The following is a 15,902-nucleotide window of genomic DNA, read 5'->3' on the forward strand; positions in this document are numbered from 1 at the left end:
GGAGACCATCTCAGAGATATAAGGATAACATATGGAACCCAATGACTTCCAGAAATTTTTATGAAATTACTACATTGTGAAAAGAACAAACAAAAAAATTAAAAGAATAAAATACCAAGACTTGAACCAAAAGAAGCTAAGTTTGAATTTTGACTTCATAATTTACTAAATATGTATCCTTAGAATGTCACTTTTTCTAGGTCTCACTTTTCTTATCTATAAAGAAAAATGTTGTTGAGCTCTCCAAAACCCTTTTACCCCCAACACTCAGATTCCTTTCTTAGGATTCTGTCCTCATCCGTACACTGAATGTTGCATCAAAATAGATAGAGAAAAATAGAGATCTCTGGATTTGAATTCAAGAGATTTGAACTGGAATCCCAACTCTTTCATTTTCTGTCAATGGGGCCTTAAACAAACTACCTTCCCCCTCCAAGCTTCATTTGTAAAATGAGGGAATTTATCTTAGTGTCCTCTGAGAACCCTTCAGTTTTAAAACTATGATTTTTGAAGAATAATACTGGATTCAAAAAGGTGCATGATTAAATTGATAAATGTCCTTACAATGAACAAAACAACCAAATTGCATTCCAAGGTGAAATATCATCATAGTAAAATCCATTACAAATAATTATATTGCATAACAATGCCATTTCAATTCCACAGAGGAGGATCTGAATAGCAGAGATTTGGTTTGCAGAGTAATCTCGTAAAAAGGAAAGAGAAAGCAATACCAGTTCATTCAGTATGAATCATTTGCTATAACTGAATAACCTTACTGCATTCTATTTAAAGGGCATATCAGCAGGTAAGAAAATTGAAAAGTGGAAGAGAGGGGAGGGGAAGGAGGAGGATCTCAGAACAAAAGGGAGAATATGGAAGGTAAGGAGAATGTAATCTTTTACCAAGGTAAATTTCTATTTAATAGAAGAGTTTCAGAATTTTTGTGTTAGGAAAACTTTGGATGCCATTTTGATTCAAGATAGATAGCTGGTTGTGTATCCTGTATAACTTTTGTGATCAAGTTATTGAGCCAGCATTTCCTCAAACCATTTTAATAAGGAGAGATTCACTTTCAATTTTTATATTTTTCTTTTTATTTTGGGGTATCTCTATAGCTAGGAAAATTTCCCCTAGATTTAGTCAAATAAATTTGTGTTTTTGTAAATGCTATTCATTATTTCCTCCTCTGTTCTTCACTAATAGAACAACAACTGAATTCAGCTCCTTCCTCCTTGCCCTCAAAAAAATCTTCCATTCCTTTTTAGAGGTTAAACATCTCTAATTCCTTTAATTAAGGACGGAATTGAGACTTTTCACGATATTTTCCTCCTACCAGCATTGTTTTCTCAAGCTTATCAATGTGCTTCCTAAAATATAATATCTCCAATATTTCAGTTGTGACAGAATAAAGATTAGAGAATAGAGGAACTCTCACCCAATGTATTGTAGGTAAACAGTTCTATTACTGCCACCTCAGCTAACTTAAATAAATAATGGCATTTTTATAATTATGCATGTGTATACAACCATACTTACATATATTTCCATTATATAGTCAGGAAACTGAGATAAAGCGAGGTAAAGTGACTTACTTAAATTCCAATAGCTAGTAATTGACTGTATTTGAACTCAGGTGTTTCTAATTCTAGACCTAGTTCTCAATCCATTGTGTCTTCTAGCTGTATACATCATCATTGAATTCATCTGACAGTGCATGACATGAATAAAAAAAAAACTACCTCAAAAATGAATAACAAGGGAACATAGAAAATATTGGTGTGTAGAGAATTGGGATGGAGGTAATAGTGTAAGAACTTATATCAAGACTTTAAAAATTGTTATTCTACTCTTATATGATTCCCTGTGTAGTATGCCATTAGATCTGAATGAGGGTTTTGAGTGGAGATCAATAAAACGATGGATAATTGCTTAACCTCCTTATCCTGCAGTTCTGGTTACTTTTAGCTATTTTAATGTTGTCACAGAATGATGCATGTTGAAGAAAGCCAAATACAAGATCTATTCAAATAAGGTTGCTGTGGAACACTCACAGAAGGAAAGGAAGATAATGAATAAAGTGTAACAAGCATTCAGCAAGGAAAGAAGACATCGCTTTTGACAACAGCAACATCCAATTTTGAAATTCTCAACTCTCAGCTTTTTTTTGCTATAGTGAATAATATTAGTATTAACTTTTGAGAGTTTCTCAGTTAAAATATTCTTTTGAATTCAGCAATCTATCATTCATTGGGTCTTACTGGTATATTTACTGTAGTTAGTAGAAACTATATAATTTCCCCTTTCTTTTGTTCTTTTTGACCTTACTGCTTAGAATTATAGCTTATATATAATAGTTACATAATTAATTACTATTGAATTGAATTGAGCATAAACCATAGCTAACTTATGGTACTCCCAAAGGATGATCTTGATAGACATCTGGAAGATCTAGAAAGACAGAGTGGACTAGTTGCCCTGACCTATGACTAGGGTTGATGATTGATCCATGGAAAGATAGGATGCATCAACTTTCAGCAAATATAGACCTGTGAAATTTTCCAGGTCATTTAATCATATAAGATAATTCATTCAAAGTGAGTCTTCCCACCCCTGCTTTAAAAGAGATCATTTTTTTTTGGTACTAAATTTTCTATCTTTGCTTCAGATTGCTTAAAATGAAGAATATTTGGATATCATTGATCAACGAGTGAAGGTAAATGATTAATTAGTGAGAACATTACCCTTCAGAAGAGTAAGATAAAATGTGCATATAATACTGAGTTTAAATTTAATATTTTAAATAACATATTCATTCAATTTAAACATCCCATGATATTCCATTAGAACATAAAAATGTGACTTTTATATGGATGATTTTATTTAAAGTATCCTTGAGTCACCTGGGAAAAAAATAACTACAGAAAATCTTATGGCATCTAATCAGTAAAGATAACCGCGTATGAGGAAACAATTCAGCCTACCTCTCCCCAAAGAAATACTACATCAAAGATCTAAAAAAGAGAGTTCCAGATCAATTTATAACCAGAAAATTCAAGAAGAAAATAGAAGTCATTTTAGCAGACAATTCAGCATAGGGATCAAGATAGATATGCATATACAGAGAATGGATTTAGACAGAAAATAGTGAAGACAACCGTTTTGGAGACAGTATTGGTTCTCATAGATGTTTATCCAGTCAAAAATTATTGACTTCTGCATGCACAGGTATGAAACTGTGTAGCTGTTTAAGGTGTTAGCACAGGAATCAATTGGCACTCATGCTCAGATTCAAGTACTGGTTCTTAGCTTCTTTTTGGGCTACAAAAAGGCTGTGGACTTGGGACAGCTGCCCTGGCCAAAGATAAGATGTACTTTAATTCTAGGTTCTGTGCTGTACAAAAATAAAGAAGTGAAAAGTATCTGGATGGCACTGTTTCTCAAGGAGAAATGCTAATTCAGGTTCCAGTCCTTCCTGTAAACCAGTATTAAAAGATCAAAGCAGAGATCTCAAACTAAGTGGGAGTCATTCTCTTTTTCTACATCTGCAGAGCCATCCATTGAGCTGTGCGAAAATGGGTCTGCAGCAGTTTATTGGAGTGACAACTAGGGACATGGCCACAGTGTTGTTTCCTAGGACTAGCAGAGGGGCAAGAGCTTGCAAAGTTCCAAAAAGGAGGATAGCAATCAATGGATTTCATGGTGAGAGACAACCATTAACGAATTGGAATGGACTTCCCTCTGTGTATAAGAGCATATATTTTTTTTTTATATTTTTATTGCTGTTAACCATTTAGATCAGTAAATGAAGTTGAGGGGCTGTTTTAATTTTTCTGCATGTCCCAAGAATAATGAAACACCCAATACAATACAAAATACTAGAACTAATTTAGGAGGCAACATGTTGCTATTTGCACACATATGAAAGAGAGAGACAGAGAGATATTGATAGAGACAGATGGAGAGGGAGAAATAGAATCAGAGAGAAAGAGAATGAAACAGAGTCAGAGAGAAAATGGCAGAGAGATAGAGACACACACAGAGAGAAACAGAGAAACATAAAGGAAGAGATAGACATAAATTATAGCTTGAGATTTCCTTTTCTGACTAGGAATAGATTGGTTTTAATATGCCTCTGCGTCATTTTATTATATTAAGCAAGTAATATGTGGCATCTAAGAATCATAGATTTAGAAATACTCTCATCCCAGTTTCTAAAATCATGTCATCATCCTTTCTAGATAAGAAAACTGAGGATCAAATAAATTGACTTTTAAATGACAATAAAGCTATTAAGTGTTGAGAGGAGGACTGGAATCCAAATCTTCTCAAATCAAGGCTTAGTGCTATAACCATTCAGAATTTTTAGGTTTGTGCAGAATATGCAACATCTTTATTTTTAAGAAACCATAATCAGTAATAAAATTCCAAATTAATCTCAGATCACAACAATAGCAATAATAATAATAATAATAATGATAAAAATGAAATTAGTAACACCTAGGGAAAAATCAATGAATTTGACAGTTTCTCATTGTAACTGAAGGACTATTTATCTATCCATCAATTTATCTCTCTCTTACTATCTATATTCATATTTAGATCTATTATGCATATACACGAATTTATTATTGAATTATTTCATTAGTGTCCAACTCTGCAATTCCATTTGTAATTTTCTTTGGCAAAGACACTGGAGTGGTTTGTCATTTCCCTTTCCAGCTCATTTTATAGATTAAGAGATAGAGATAAACAAGATTAAGTTACTTGCTTATGGTCCTATAGATGGTCAATGTCTGAGTCCAGATTTTCACTCAAGTCCTAACTACAAGGACAATTCTCTATCCAGACATATATTCTATATCTTTATCTAACTAATCGGTCTATCTATCAATCTATCTATCTATCTATCTATCTATCTATCTATCTATCTATCTATCTATCTATCTATCCATCCATCCATCCATCCATCCATCCATCCATGCATCTATCTATCTATCTATCTATCTCTATCTATCTCTCTATCTCTCTCTATCTCTCTATCTCTCTATCTCTCTATCTATCTATCTATCTAGTTTACTAGCTATCTTAGACCAATGCAGTCTACCTGGTATGAAGATTGCTCAAGTACTTACGGGATTTTTTAGTAGTGACATTCAATGGATTACTTGAAGGCCCAGTTCCTGCCGTATTATAGGCTCTCACTGTTGCAAAGTATACTGTATTAGCTTTTAGCCCTGTGATACTTTTTGTTGTTATATTTCCATTCACTCTTATTTTACCAGCACTGGTTTCCTTTGAGTCCTCTGTCCAATATAAGACCTATTCATTGAAAACACAAAGAAAACTCATTGTTTCCAAATATTTGCTAATTTATCTGGGGGGGGGCAGTTAATAAGTCAGGGCATCCATCTTATTTATTTTCAGGGAGATAGAATTTTGTATTACTGAAATTGTCAGCACAAAGGTCACAGTATTTTTATCCATAACAAAGGTAGCAAAATATAATATATTCCAATTTAGCAAATAAGATCAGGAACACTACATCCCTTGGAATATATATATAAGGAAAATCTTTTATGAAATTAGAATTTCTGAATTTTTCTACAAAGAGTACAAACTAATTAAAAATCAACATGAAGAGTTTTTAGTAAATGGATTGCATTACTCTTTAGAACTTTTCAATATTTTCTCCCATTTCAAGTATTACTTTGCAAAGCTCTCATTAGGTCTAAGACACTCTTCTAGAGCTGGGCAAGTACCTCTTCAGAGTAAACTCAAATTTCAGGGAAAGACACAAAATTATGTATATTTAAAAAATAAGTAATGGGAAAATGGAGAACAACTTCCTCTTCACTACTAGTGACCACTGCTGGCCAATTGATAGCCATACTGTTGTGGACATATGAGCTCTAAGAATCAAAACAAACTGGTCCAACTTTCAATCACAGTCCTTATAGCTATCATCCAGGGAAATAATTCTTGTGGAGATGAGGTCTGTCAATCCCACAATTCATCAACCATTTGCTGTCCATAGAGCAAGCAAACCATCAGAACTGAAGAAGTAAGCACCCTGAAGTTGACATAAAGACCAATGTATGTCAGGCAAATCAAACCCTCTCTATCTCCTTGACTATGATTTACTTTCAGACCCCAATGGATGGAAACAACCCAGATAAATCTAACATATGAATCTGGATTGTCTATATTTATTTGTTTTTAAAGTAAACTAAACAAATAAAAGGTCTAGTAATGCCTATATAAACTCATGCATAATCATTTCTCTATAGTAGGTAGTAGTACTTAGATCCTTTTTTTTTTTTTAGATTTTTGCAAGGCAATGGGATTAAGTGGCTTGCCCAAGGCCACAAAGCTAGGTAATTATTAAATGTCTGAGGTCAGATTAGAATTCAGGTACTCCTGACTCCAGGGCTGGTGCTCTATCCACTGTACCACCTAGCCACCCTTAATAGTTAGATTCTTAATCTGGGTTCTATGAACTTGAATTTTTAGTATTTTTGATAACCATTTGTAAATACTTTTGGTTCCTTTGTAATACTATGTATTTTATTTGATGCCATTGCAGTCATCATTTTGAAAAGGGATACATAGGCTTCACCAGATCATCGAATGGGAGCAAACAAGGACACACACATGCATGCATACCCACATGCAAATAGTATATGTACCCACATCTTAAGAATATTATTTTGTAGATATTGTCTTGCTTTAGCAGTCCTCAAGAGTCACTGATATTCCCTAAAGACCCAATTAGATGACTGGGAACTGTCAGTTATTGTTTCTAAGTGTATATCTCTATGAACCCAGCAGTTACTACCTCATAACCTAGAACCCGTCCTGTGCTTCTGTTCCAGGCAATGGCATTCCAAGAAATGTCCACTTCAGAGGCGGAATAGCTCTGTACAGAAGCTCCAGTTGGGGCCTGTTGAGGCTCTGTGATCACAAGACAGAAGGAATAAGTTATATTGTCACAATTTATTATCAGATTTAAAACATAAGATAATTCAAGGAGACCTTGCTACTCACCATCTTCTCCTGAGTAAACAATGGTTGATGGAGTCAAAGTTCCTTCACCTTCATTATTGTACACACCCACTTTTACTTCAAATGGTGAGAGAGGTATAAGACTGTCGTTCCTGTACACATACTTTGAGGCTTCCACAGAAGTCACTGATTCTTTATTCCATATAAGTGAGCCAACTGGTCGAAACATGATGATGTATCCAAATCCTTCTCCATTCTGTAATTCTTCAGGAATTGACTTTAAAGAATGAGGGCAAAAAATTGATCATTTGCAAATATATCCAGCAATATTTATTTTAAATGTATTATATAACTCATTAATAAAATGACATTTAAGTCAAAGTTTCAAAGTTGGAAGAGATTTCAAAGTCATTTTGCTCAATACCCTCATTTAAAAATGACTAAATTGAGCAGAAAAAAAGAGAGAAATACCATATCTAAGGTCAGAAAAAAAATCAAAGGAACAATTCAGAACATAAAACTCTATTCCTCTTCCTCCAAAAGCATTCTTTCCTCTGTTAATCCCTCATGTACATTTATTTTGTAGAAGAAATAGGTATTTTCTTTCCATATGGAATGTTAAAATAAATAAATGATTATCCTATTTCAAGAATCATACTTTGGAATTATAAGAGAACACATAATCATTAATTACAACTTTATTTTTTTTTTACTTTGTAGATGAAGTCCAATGAGTTCACATGAATTGTCTGTTAAAAGAGCTTATTAGTATCAAAGTGTAAATAAAACACATAACTCCTGACTTTCATTCTTTAGACTATTCTGTGAAGTTTCTCATTATATCTTTTCAAATGTATTTAGATAAATAGATGAAATTGTAAATGTGGACTATTTTAAGTTTTATGCCTATATCTAGAACCATATAGCAATTCATAAATTATAATTGTAATAATCTTTAGAAACATATAGATTTATGTACTATCAAAATACAACTATTGTCAAGATGTTATATGAATATATTGAAAACAATCTGTCTTTAATACTACAGAAAATTTTTGTATTTGTCACCTAAAGTCTTCCTCTAATACATGACCTTGTAATAAAAGTGATTCTGAGTTCACCATAGTCAGACTAACAAAAAAGAATGTAGCTTCCAACTGTTAGAAAAACTTTGTGTATTGGTTTTTGACAATAGTCTATGATGATTGTTCAAAACTGAGCCCAGAGAATTTTGATAGATGGAAGTTTAATTGTTGTTGAATAATTTCTAGAAAATGTAATATAACAATAAAAATATTTTAAATGGTCCTTGAGCCTCTGCAGTTCATGTTTGCTTCTCCAGTGATGATGGAAAGAGTGAAAGATGGAGGAAAAGGAGGGGAAAAAAAGTGAAAACACACAGCTTTTCACAATCCACTGTTGCTACTACATATGTATGAGCTTTGTAGAATGAATAATGAATAAGAATCTTAGCGGATGAATGAAATCATATGCATATTGAAGTTACTGCTATAAAAGAAAGAAGAAACTAAGAACTTGCAATAAATGAAAGTTGTCTCACTGTTTTGCTTCAGAGGAGGAAATGAAATAATTGGAGAATTGTAACACATAATCATCTGTCCATAGACACAAAAAAATCAACTTTTAAATTTTTTTTTCACAATCACTATGCAATATGGAACTCTGACTAGGAGTAGAAAGAAAGAACCAAGTTTAAATATATTCCCATTTATGTGCCTAAATCTGCTCTTGGATGACAAAATAGTGTTAAGTGGGACCTGTTGATATTCTTCAACATGAGCCAATGATAAATAGTGACTCTGAGACACATGAGACAAATTATTACCTGGAAGAATGGTAAAACTATCTTGGAAAAATGTACTTAAGAATTCAAAAGGTTGCTATAGTTATAGATAATATCGACATAGATTATATACATGGCACAGAATGGAAATGGAAATAGATTTTAAAATGTAGCTATGGATACAGGTGATATTGTACAGTTGGACAGACTAAAGAAAGAGTAACAATATGCTAATACATTCCGAAGTGAAGAAGATAAGTTATGAATAATTTTAACTGACAGAATAACCTATAGGTAAAAAGAGACTACAGAGCAGAGGAGATTGTGTTTTATTTTTTACCTTGAGGAAATCATTTTGGCAACTATTTGTAGAATGGATTGGAAAGAAGAGAGATTTAACAAAAAGAGTTAGTTTGACTTGGAGGCTCCATTTAAATAATATTTTCAATAGTTTTGAAAAGTGCAAATGGAAACATGGTGTGTTGGTTAAAGAAGTCTGAAAGTAGTTGTAAACGGGGTGAGCCAAGATGGTGGCAGAAGAGTTCTCTTAGGTGCTTTCTCCAAAATATTTCAAAAAACCTTAAAATTATGATTCTAACTAAATTTTCAATAGACAGAACCCACAGAAAGATCCAGTGAGGCAATTCTCTAGTCCAAGGTAACCTTGAAAATAGTGGAAAAACTATGTTCCATAGGGTTAGAGGGGTGGTCCCACCAGAAAGAAGGAACTTCAGCCTCCAAGGAATAGCCCCAGGGTGCCTGGGAGCCATGGTTCCTGGAAGCAGAAGAAGTTTCTTGACCTGCACCCTAGGGAGCACCAAGCACAAATTCATAGATCAGGAGGGAGAACTGTGCCAAAGCCAGCTCAAAGCCTAGGTCCTCAGTGTAGACATGGCACTCTGTGAAGCCCAGGTGCCCAGAGCAGTCACAGTACTCTGCAAAGTCCAGGCCCTCAGCAGGGTTGTAGCACTCATCACTTTCTTGGAAGCCCACATCTAGGAACCGGAAGCAGCCTTGCAAAGTCGCCCAGCAGTACCCTCTAGGCAGCTGCCCCATGAGTGCTCAGCCCACGAAATGTAAGGGAGTAGAGGGATACTTCCAAGGTCTGTCCTCTGTCCCTGCAACAGAACTCTGGGGATCTGACCACATTCAGACCCTGATCTCAGGCACCCCCCCAGGAACCCCCTCCCAGTTCCCGGCAGAGGGGTACACTTGCGGTCATTCACAGACCAGGAGAATAGTCAGAGTCTATTGTGGGGTGTCCCAATAAAACACAAAAACTCAGGAAGCACCCCAAAACCAGGCTGGGGAAATGAGTAAACAGAAACAAAAAGAACCAGACCAATGACAATAACTTTATCTATGATCACATGGGGGATCAAAATACTCAATCTGAAGATGAGACAGTCCAAGCTTCTGTATCTAAAGACTTCATGAAATATAGAAGTGGGGCTCAGGCTATGACAGAGCTCAGAAAAGATTTGAAAATCAAGTAAAGGAGATAGAAGAAAAATTGTGAAAAGAAATGAGAGAGATGCAGGAAAAATATGAAAAAGAAGTTAGCAGCTTAGTCAAGGAGATCAAAAAATGCTGAAGAAAATAACATGTTAAAAACAAGCTCAGGTCAAATGGATAAAACAGTTCAAAAAGTTATTGAGAAAAATGCTTTTAAAAAGCAGAATTGGTCAGATGGTAAAGGAGATAAGAAAGCTCCCTGAGGAAAACAAATTCTTCAGATGTATAATGGAGCTAAAAGAAGCTGAAGACTTTCTGAGAAATCAAGGGACAATAGTTCAACACCAAAAGAATGACAGATTAGAAGAAAATGTGAAATATCCCATGAAAAAACAACTAATCTGGAAAACAGAATAAGAAAAGATAATTTAAAAATTATTGGGCTACCTGAAAGTCATAATGAGGAAAAGAGCCTTGACCTCATTTTAAAAGAATTCCTGCAGGAAAATTGCCCTTATAGCCTAGAAGCAGAGAGTAAAATAGAAATTGAGAGGATCCACCAATCTAACCGCCCCCCAAAAAAATAACAACCCCCAGTGATATTGTAGCCAAGTTCCAGAACTCCCAAGTGAATGAAAATATCAAAATCAGCCAGAAGGACACAATTCAAATATCTTGGACCTGCAGTCAGGATCACACAGGATTTAGCAGCAACCACATTAAGGGCTCATAGGGCTTGGAATATAATATTCTAGAATGTAAAATAGCTTGGAATGCAACCAAGAATACACTACCCAGTAGCACTGAACATCCTCTTCCAGGGGAAAACGATGGACTTTCAGTTAAACAGGGGAATTTCAAATGTTCCTATTGAAATGATCAGAGTTGAACAGAAAGTTTGACCTTCAAGTACAGGACACAGGTGAAATACAGAGAGTGGAGGAGAAGTATAAAATATGAGGGACTTAATGGTGATAAACTGCATGTATTTCTGCATAGAAAATGATATAATCATATGAACCTTCTCATTTAATAAAGCAGGTAGAAGGAACTTTTACAGATGAAGCACAACAGAGAGCTGAATTTGAAGCTATAATATATTGTAAAAATGGACTCAGTGGCTAAAAGGCAAATGTACTGAGTAAGAGAAAGGAGAGCTGGAATAAGCTATTTCATATGAAAGTTATTTTTTTGCAATGAACTTTTGCAATGGTATGGAAATGTGGAAGGCAAGGGGGAATGAAGGAACCTTCACTCCCATCAGAAATGACTGAGAGAGAAAACAGCATATATACTCCATAAGGTATAGATGTCTAGAGAAAAATGGGAAGAGGGATGAGGGGTAGATGTGGGTGATAGAGGAGAGGGTAGATCATAGGAGAGAATAGTCAGATATAACACATTTTATTTTTTATTTTTTTTTCAAGATGCAGGAATTGGGTGGCTGTCCAGGACCACAGGGCTGAGTGGCTGCTGGGTCTCTGGGGTGATATGTGGGCTTGGGATCTCTTGGCCCTAGGGTCAATGCTCTGTCTGCTTCTCCACTCAGCTACCCTACAGCACATTTTAGAAGAGGGACAGAGTGAAAGGAGTGAGAAATTATAATAGATGGTAATGGGGAGGAATGAATGGAAGGAATTACAATCAGCAACAGCAAATGTGGAAAAATATGGAAGTAACCTCTGTGATGGATTTGTGAGAAAGAATATGATCCACCTGAGACAGAACTGATGGTAGCAGAACTCAGACTGAAACACATTTTTTCTCTTCTTTTACTTTATTCCTCGGAGGTTTTATATTTTTGTGCATTAGGGGGTATTATGTTTACTCTTAAAGGAGAATATTTTAGTAATGTGTAAATAAAAAATAAAGAAAAAATGAAAAATAAAATTATAGTAGAAAAGTTAGTTTAACACTCCATTTTCTGACAAAAAAAATAGTCATTAGATCTGCATTTAATGCGCATCAGAATTAGTGGAGGAAGAAATAAAAATAAATATTGAGGTGAAAGTGTCCCAAAGAATTTTGGGGCAGAAGGAAGAAACAAATGACGAAGTAAAAAATAATAAAATGTTAATGTAAGAATTAAGAAATAATATAGTAGTGAAAGATTTCAAGTATTTAGATAGTTTATGGAGTTATTTCTGTTGTGTAGTATAACTGGTAAAGTCTAGACATCTTTTTAATAACTATATTTAAACCAGGATGCAAGTGAGGGGAATGCTCTTTTGAAGCTAATACTGATACAAAAAGAGGAAATGGTCCTTCCTAGCATGCATGATAAAAAAAAAAAGGAAACACAGGTATAGTTTTAAGGGCACTGAATATATTGAGATCAGATTTTAAATAGGTTAGAGAAAATATTAGACTAATCTTATGTCATGAAATTCTAGCCCAGAGGAATCGGACCTAGATCATTGCTAAGCTCTGAAGAATAGAATTCTGAATGCAGATCTAAATGATTCTTATATGGAAGAAAATATGAATTTTTCTAAAAGGACTGAAATGAATTAATTGGAGCATTCAACTAAACAAAAATACTAAATACTAAAAAATATGCACGTGAAGAAAAGGCATGCAAGGGCAAGATACATATTAAATTCAAGACAGCAAAATGATCTTAAATAAAATCACTCCATCAATATTATACTTCCATTAAACATTTATTATTTGCTAGGCCCCATGTTAGGCCCCAGGGATACAGTGAAATGCAAAAAATTAGTTCCTTTTCTCAAGGAGCTTACACTCTAATGAGGGTGTCAAAATGCAAACAATTATGTAAAGTTATTTTTTAAGGAATAAAGAGGAAAAAATTAACAAAGGCAAAACACTAGAATTACAAGCTGTATAAGAAAAGGTTTTCTATAAATAATGACACATTAATTGAACTTGAAGGAAACCAGGAGGGAAAACATTCAGACCATGAGATGGGGAAAGGTGGAATAGGCAACAAAAAAAATGCCTAGAGTAAGATACAGATTATTTAGATTCTGGAACAACAGTGAGGTCAATATCATGGTATAGAAGTGTCTGTCTCAAGAATTAAAGTAGAGGAACACTGGAAATGTAGTGAGAGATTATTAGTTAATGAAGAGTTTTAAATGTCACACAGGGCATTTTTATTGATCCTAGAAGCCATGGGCAGCATTTAAGTTTATTGAAGTTGGTGATGTCATCAGACATGTGCTTTAGGCAAATTATTGTGAAAGATAAATGAAGGATGGAAGGAAGTTGATAGAGATTTGAGGCAGGCAGACCCAAAAGACCCAGCAGGTGATTATTGAAAAATTGAGAAATTAAGAAAAACAAAGGGCCAAAAATCATAGGAGTATGATTTTACAATTTGTTTTGGCTTGAATTCATGAACACATCTATATTCTTTTCTGAAATTTTAAGTCCACTGGAAGATCCTTGAAAGGAGTTGGATGGTCAAATAAATAGAGCATTGGACTTAGAATCAGTTCAAATGAAACCTCAGACGTTTTTAGCTATGGGACTGGCAAAAGTCACCTTTTTTCATCTGCAAAATGGGGATAATAAGAGAACCTACTTCACAGCTCTGTGGTGAAGATCAATAAGATAATTTAAAAGGGCTTTGTAAAAATTAAGGCACTATACAAATTGCTTCCATTTTCCTTAAAGGTCTCAATAAACTTAGATAAATAGTACAAAACTCAGGCTTCTTAATGACACAGTCAGCTTTGTTCCTCCAATTGATATTTTTGATACAGAATATATCAGGGTTTGGACTTTTGCATGTAGTGTCTCCGCAGGCAATATAAGTTAGACTGTCAACAGATATTCTTCCCATGGCAGCTTGTTCTGTCCCCCTGCACTGAATCACAGTTGGGCCCTCCAAGCAATTACTCCAACAATTACTCCCACACTCTCCCACACGCAGTTGCTCTTCTTATGTAATTCCTTCCCAAAACAAAATAAACAAAATTCCTGTTTAGATGGCACGCCAATCACTTCATCTGTGCTTTTTTTCTGTCTTCTTCACTCTGTCTTGTCCCTTACACAAACTTAGTTTTCCCGAATGACAATTTTCTTTCAAAAATATATTCACTGACTCCTATACCAAGGGGCTCCAGTGTGACACAAGGCCTTTTTTCTCTTGCATGGTTGTTGTTCCCTAAATAGCCTTGGGGATAATTATCAGTTGTGGACAAGTGTTCTTTCCCATAGCCTTAGACTCATAGACAGATTCTCTTCATGATTTCTCCTTGCTGGAAGGTTTGTTAAAGGGAGTGGATGATCAAAGAAGAGATAGGACCATTGCGAAGAATTACTGGGACAAGGCAGTTTTTCAACTGGCACTTTTTCTCTTATTCTGTCATGGTAAGATGATATACATTTTGATGTGAGTAGACTAGAACAAAAGTTACACATTTAACAGGGAATTCATTCTAAAGAAGAATAATGAAACGGAAATGCTAGATCATCAAATCCAGATTAAAAATAGCAGAAATTGATGTATATGTATTTGCATATAGAAACTCATACCATTGTCAAGTCATTTTCAATAATGTCAGATTCTTTGTGACTCCATTTATGAGACATAGAGAGAGAGAGAGAGGGTGAGAGAGACAGAGAGACAGACAAAGAGACAGGCAAAGAGACAGACAAAGAGACAGAGAGACAAAGAGAGAATCAGAGAACTTATCAGGTTTGTTTGTTTTTGGAGAGTAGTTAAATTCTCTTATCATTCTGAAAATGGAACATGGAATGATATTGTGGAACAAAGAGCTGGTCTTTCCATCAGGAATAGCTGTGTTAAAGTTCTGCTTCTCACATATACTGACTGTATGGCATTGTATCAGAGACATGGTAGAAGAAAATGCACCAATTTGTATCAGGATTATTAGATTACTTACTCCATTATTTGCATATGAATTCCTCACATAAAATAAATAATTGTTCCAATCCAGTTTCCTAGCCTATCACCAATGGGTTAAATAATACTTGCTTCTATCCCATCTTTCTTGCTAAATCTTTCTGTTTCTAGAGGTTTTAAACATTTTTATATCAATATTTCCAGCTTCTATATGAAGAATGAGTAATATTTATTCATAATCCTTTTAAAAAACTTAGTAGCCAATTTCAGAATCAGGCAATCTTGGGTCTAGCCTTTCTTGTGTCACATAGTAGTTGTGCAATGCTAGGCTAGTCATGTAGCCTTTGGAAACTATTTCTCTTAAAATCCCGAAGTTGAAAAGAAGGTTCTAACTTCACTGATAGAGGGAGCACCTTAATTTAAGAATTTTTATTTTCAATGAAATCACAGGTCCAATACCTATTCTATAGGATGCTCACACATTAATAATGCTCAAAATTAGTTTTAGCCAATAAAAATAATCACACAATGCCTTATGAAGTATAGTCAAAACCCCCAAATGAGAAAAAGGGTGATATATCCGAGTGTTTTAAAGATAGATCCGAAGCTCTAAAAAATTGAGAAAATGATATGGCTGTTTCTTGTTTTCATCTTCTATTAAATATAAGCAAAATATAATTGGATAAAAAGGGTTTGGGATGAGAAAACTTGAATAATAGTAAATTATAATGTTCACTTTCTCAAAGAAAAGAATAAAAATAAAATCCATATGGTTTTAGAATGTTTAATCTGAAAAATTTT

The 15,902-nt window shown here is 34.5% G+C and overlaps 1 protein-coding gene across 1 annotated transcript in view; it reads right to left on the bottom strand.

Annotated features, from left to right (window-relative positions):
* LOC141496560 (contactin-6-like) overlaps positions 1 to 15,902 on the bottom strand; it is a 289,341-nt gene that overhangs the window by 32,987 nt on the left and 240,452 nt on the right. Inside the window, exons 13-15 of the mRNA XM_074199048.1 lie at positions 7,048 to 7,282; positions 6,839 to 6,954; positions 5,136 to 5,322 (exon numbers count right to left, since the gene is read on the bottom strand). Of these exons, the coding sequence (XP_074055149.1) occupies positions 5,136 to 5,322; positions 6,839 to 6,954; positions 7,048 to 7,282 (538 nt within the window). The remainder of the gene's footprint in view (positions 1 to 5,135; positions 5,323 to 6,838; positions 6,955 to 7,047; positions 7,283 to 15,902) is intronic.

Source organism: Macrotis lagotis, chromosome 8 (genome assembly GCF_037893015.1).
Source record: "Macrotis lagotis isolate mMagLag1 chromosome 8, bilby.v1.9.chrom.fasta, whole genome shotgun sequence".
NCBI lineage: Eukaryota > Metazoa > Chordata > Mammalia > Peramelemorphia > Peramelidae > Macrotis > Macrotis lagotis.